We start from the raw sequence: 4,519 nt of genomic DNA on the forward strand, positions 1-4,519 counted from the left end.
AGAATGGGCATTTAGTTAAGAGTGCTTCTGCTTCCTAAGAACTCCAAGAACATTACACATTTTTATAAGTTGCGTTTTTAAAGTTTTCTGAAGTGAAAAGCAGCCCCGCTTGTCGACAGCTGCTGAATTTCTTTGCTCTGAACAAGGAGCCGCCGCAGTGCTATGGTCATTATCATCATCACCCCGCGCCAAAAAAAAGAAGCTCAGTACGAGACCTTCCCTACCGCTCATCCCAGTAGGGAAGGGGAGGTCTCGTATCCCAGTCAAAATATTTGAGGACATCATCATCATCATCATCATCATCATCCCAGTCCGCCTTTCGAGGTCGTTGCGCAGCTGATCGAAGCATGGCCGAAGGGAATGGAAAGCCGTCTACCAGCCAGGGTGCCATCCAGAAGACTACGTCCTTTACGCCAGAGTGCCTCAACGCTGCCCAGATGAGCGAAAGCATTGCCCGTCGTGGTTATGAGATGTGCACCGCCGGCCGCCACCGGGACGCCATCGCGTTCTTCTCAGGAGCCATCTTCGTGAACCCGCACGACCACCGGTACTTCGCGAACCGCTCCTACGCCTACAGCGTTCTGGGCGAGTACGAAAACGCCCTAGGAGACGCCAACATCGCCATTCACTTGGAACCGCGGCACCCCAAGTGCCACTATTGCCGTGGCATAGCGCTTCTGGGCCTACAACGCTACGTCGACGCCCAGCAAGCGTTGGAAAAAGTGATCGAGCTGGACCCGGACGACGAGAAGGCGCGACGGCACCTGAGGGAAGTTCGCGTACGCCAAATCTCGGACATGGGATTCGCCCGGGACCAAGCCACATGGGCATTGGACAATAGAGGCGGCGACGTTGAACTCGCTGTGGAGGCTCTCTGCGAGGAATTGCCCAGCAAGCTGGACATCAAGACGGACCCTCGCAACCCTAGTGGTTTCCGCTCTATTTGGTTGGGGGGAATTCAGCCCGAAGTAACTAATAGGCAGCTGATGCGTTTATTCGGACAGTTCGGAGACATCCACAGCATCCGAATCCTCCACGACCGGTACTGCGCATTCATTAACTTCAGAGATGAATCTTCGGCTGCCAGGGCTATGCAGGAGATGCAGGGACACTATCTGTGTGGGGCCTACCTTGTGATCCGCTTCCAGAACAGAAAGATGTTTTGAGCCCCTGAGCGTGTAGCACGGAGACGATTGTCTTTCGACAATAAATGTCTACTGCGGAATGAACCGTTCTGTGTCGTCGTTTTCATCGCCAGAATAACTGCATGGCCATACACTCGAGTCTGAGACACCATAGTTTCAAGTTTAACTTCTGTAGTAGCGAGCTCTACCGTTAGTGGGGCTGACCACTTCAGATTTCATTAAATGTTCTCTCTCTCCCTCTCCCTCTCTCTCTAAAGTTTAACTGATGTTCTTTCATTGCACAACTGAAGTTAGGTTGCTGAATCTGCCAGGACACGTTTTTATTAAGGGAAGCCGCGTCTTTTGGGTAGAAACCGGAAACTCGATTTTTTTGTGTGTATGTGTTTCTGAGTAGGCCACTCTAGTAGTCCACACTAGACCACTTTACATTCCAGCCTGAAGGTACTGTGCGTTTTCGCGAAGGACGAGACTTCGTGGGTACCATAACAATATCAACACCTTTATTTTTCTATTTTTCTCCCTTTTTATTTAACTTTTACCTTTAGCTACAAGAGAAGTTTCATTCACACACACACACACACACCGCAGCGGATCACGCAGCGTCACGTTGCATCTACCAAACTTTTACTCCTGCGGCTCAAGGTCATTGCGACGCAATGAAGGACCTTGCGAAGGACCTTGCGCGAAGGACCTTGCGCTCTAATAATTTGCGGGAACCCACGCTGCCTATGTATGCTGGGACACGTGCTTTTGTTTACGTGCCAATAGAAAAAGAGTGTAATCGTCGTACCTTCATGATCGAGTACGCCACGAATGTGTTGCGTGATTACCCGTACGCAGAACTGTGCGCTGTGGCCCGGATAATGGTTTATATCGGGTGCGTTCGTCTGCCCGGGGGGCTTGTTTTCCCTGAGACTGCTGTTGGCGACTGCACCGGACCACACTCCCGCGGAGCAAGAGATACAGACAGGACTATGCCATGCTTGGGCCCTCTGCAAGGACCCAGGGTCTTGGAGGTCGCCTGTCGCCCGGTCTACCGCCACACATGTTGAGCCGTGGCAGCCGCTGTGAACGGTACCTGTATTCACACATGGTTTCTGACGAGAGCACCAACGACCACAGGTGAGGGCAGCCAGCGCCGGCCGTGAACGCGCCACCGCCGATACTTCCGGAAGGACCACCGCGTTTCGAAGGTCGTCCCTTGCGCCGCTCTTCAACCGTCAGGCCTGAATTGTCATGAGCACTGCTCACGAGACCTGTTGTTGGACAGTAAGCACCTTGCCGGTACCAGCAAGACTTAACTGCTTCAAAAGACGTTTAAAGATGTTGCTTTTATTTAAAGTGCACCGCGCCGGTAGCGCGAGAAGATGCAGCTTCCTATTGCTCAGTATGCACTCTTAGGGTTGCCGCGCCTCAATGAACTCGCTGTCCTTAACAGTTGCGGGACGCAACGCAACCCGCCATCTGTAGGCCGCTTCATTATTTGATGTAAGGTGGTTGGCGTTAAATTAACGTCTGAACTCTTCCTTTACTGCACCATAGGCTATCGGACATGGAGTTCGATGATTTCAAACGTCCACGAAATATAAAAATGGCCAGAAGATGGTGCTTAGCGGCTTCCCCTTTGTAAGACTCCCGCTAGGGCACGAAGCGATGCACGCACGGCTGCAAACGGCTCCGTGTTTGTTCTTTCGGTTTACCGGCTGAACCCATTTACGCTGACGAGAGAAGCTCCGCGGCATCCTCGAGGCCCCAAGGAACCTCGCGATACCACGTTCTTTGTTTTTGGTGCAGCACAACGTCAGCTACGACCCGTTGAACATTTTGCCACGCCGCACACCTGCCTAAGCTTACATACACAGTAAAAACAATCCGTAATTTTACGAACAAATTACGGACGAGTTGGCCATAATAAAACAGAGCCGTGTTCTGTTTGATGCAGAACAAAGCAAACACCCGTAATTTAACGGAAGTGTGCTCCGTCCCTCAGTATACGGATGCTCTTTCCGTTACACGTCAAACGGAATCTTTTTCTGCTTTGCAAAATACGGGCGTTTTCTCTGTATGATGCGGAACAGAAACAGGTCAGTTTATTAATAACTGCAAGAAATATATTGTCGTGTCGATCGTCGGGAATCCATCGACAAACGAAAACTGCGCCCGACAACATTCGTGGCATAATGAATGCGGCTCTGTTTCGTTAGTGTCTAAAGTGTAGTACACTTAGTGAGGACCATGAGGCCCATACCGCTCAACACGAGCGCTGTATCTTGTCTTTACGACGCTCCGGCGACGTCGCTGCCCCGGACCTGCAAACTGCACATGCGTGCAGTTGTAGATAATATAACTATAAAACTGCACTTGTAGAAAATATAAGGTCATTTGCGTGCAGACGCAGAGTTGCGGAAGCTAATTTAGTTCTTAAGGAATCAATATCGGCCGATGTATTTAGCCTAAAGCTTAAAACCAAAGCACAGAAAGCACTATTCATGCAGTGCGAAATCGCAGTCGCAGCCAGTCACACACATTTTTTGCGAGCGCTTTCTCGAAACAGCGGAGTTGATGGCCATCAACTATTGTGGGGGCTTCGCGGAACCTTACTGCGCAAGCGGTATTTAAGAAATCGCACTTTATCAGCAAGGCAATCTGTAAGCCAGCTAGTAAACACTGATGTATGGCCCACGCAGGATGGGCATCCATGTAGTATACAGGTTGTCCGGCACAAGTAATCTCGAGCGTCGTGTCCATTCGATCAACGTCGCGGGTTCGATTCCTCGTCGAAGTATTTTTTTTTTTTTCTGAAGGTTCTATCAATTACGGAAAGACGTGCTTTTTGAAACGTATTGTTTGTTTTGTTACGGCCTTTCCGCACTGCGGAATGTGCATTATTAAAATTCTTTCGTTGTCTAAATTACGAAAATGTGTCCGGCAACATTTTACCAGCGGCTTTCTCCGTAAAATTGGCCGTTTTTTTTACAGTGTAGCCTTGCCACGCCGGCTTCCCTCGCCGGGGCCAGTAACCCACGAGCCCCGTGCGACGCTGGCGGGGCTGAACGCGACCGCGCCAGCTTTAGATCACGGCGCCGGCTAATACCTTGTCACGGAGTCCGTCGTGCTCCGAGAAGATATCTCTCCCGAAGAAATGAAAGAACCCGGATGGGCCACCATTCGGCGACGACAAGCCTCTCTTAAAGCCACCCCGGTAGTCCCGCCCAACACGACGCCAACTGCACATGACACCTCCAAGCAACGTATGATAGGTGAGCGCTCTTTGCACCGGCAACCGCCTGAGCCTCTACCGCCCGGTGGCATAAAAATTGTTCTCCGACCACGCGGCGGTATCGCGCTTGCCTCGCAGCCTCTGGTTCTACTCG

General features: G+C 51.0%; 1 protein-coding gene across 1 annotated transcript; it reads left to right on the forward strand.

Moving 5' to 3' along the window:
- Positions 1-347: 347 nt before the first annotated feature.
- Positions 348-1,166, forward strand: LOC144138352 (tetratricopeptide repeat protein 12-like). Its single transcript, XM_077670631.1, has one exon. The coding sequence runs from the start codon at positions 348-350 to the stop codon at positions 1,164-1,166; it is 819 nt and encodes a 272-aa protein (XP_077526757.1).
- Positions 1,167-4,519: the final 3,353 nt, after the last annotated feature.

The sequence above is a fragment of the Haemaphysalis longicornis genome, unplaced genomic scaffold (genome assembly GCF_048455015.1).
Source record: "Haemaphysalis longicornis isolate Haplotype H1 unplaced genomic scaffold, Haemaphysalis longicornis Haplotype H1 scaffold_1, whole genome shotgun sequence".
Lineage (NCBI taxonomy): Eukaryota > Metazoa > Arthropoda > Arachnida > Ixodida > Ixodidae > Haemaphysalis > Haemaphysalis longicornis.

Bases quoted from the DNA above. Each gene is read 5' to 3' on its own strand.
- LOC144138352 (XM_077670631.1), top strand. From the start codon at position 348: ATGGCCGAAGGGAATGGAAAGCCGTCTACCAGCCAGGGTGCCATCCAG.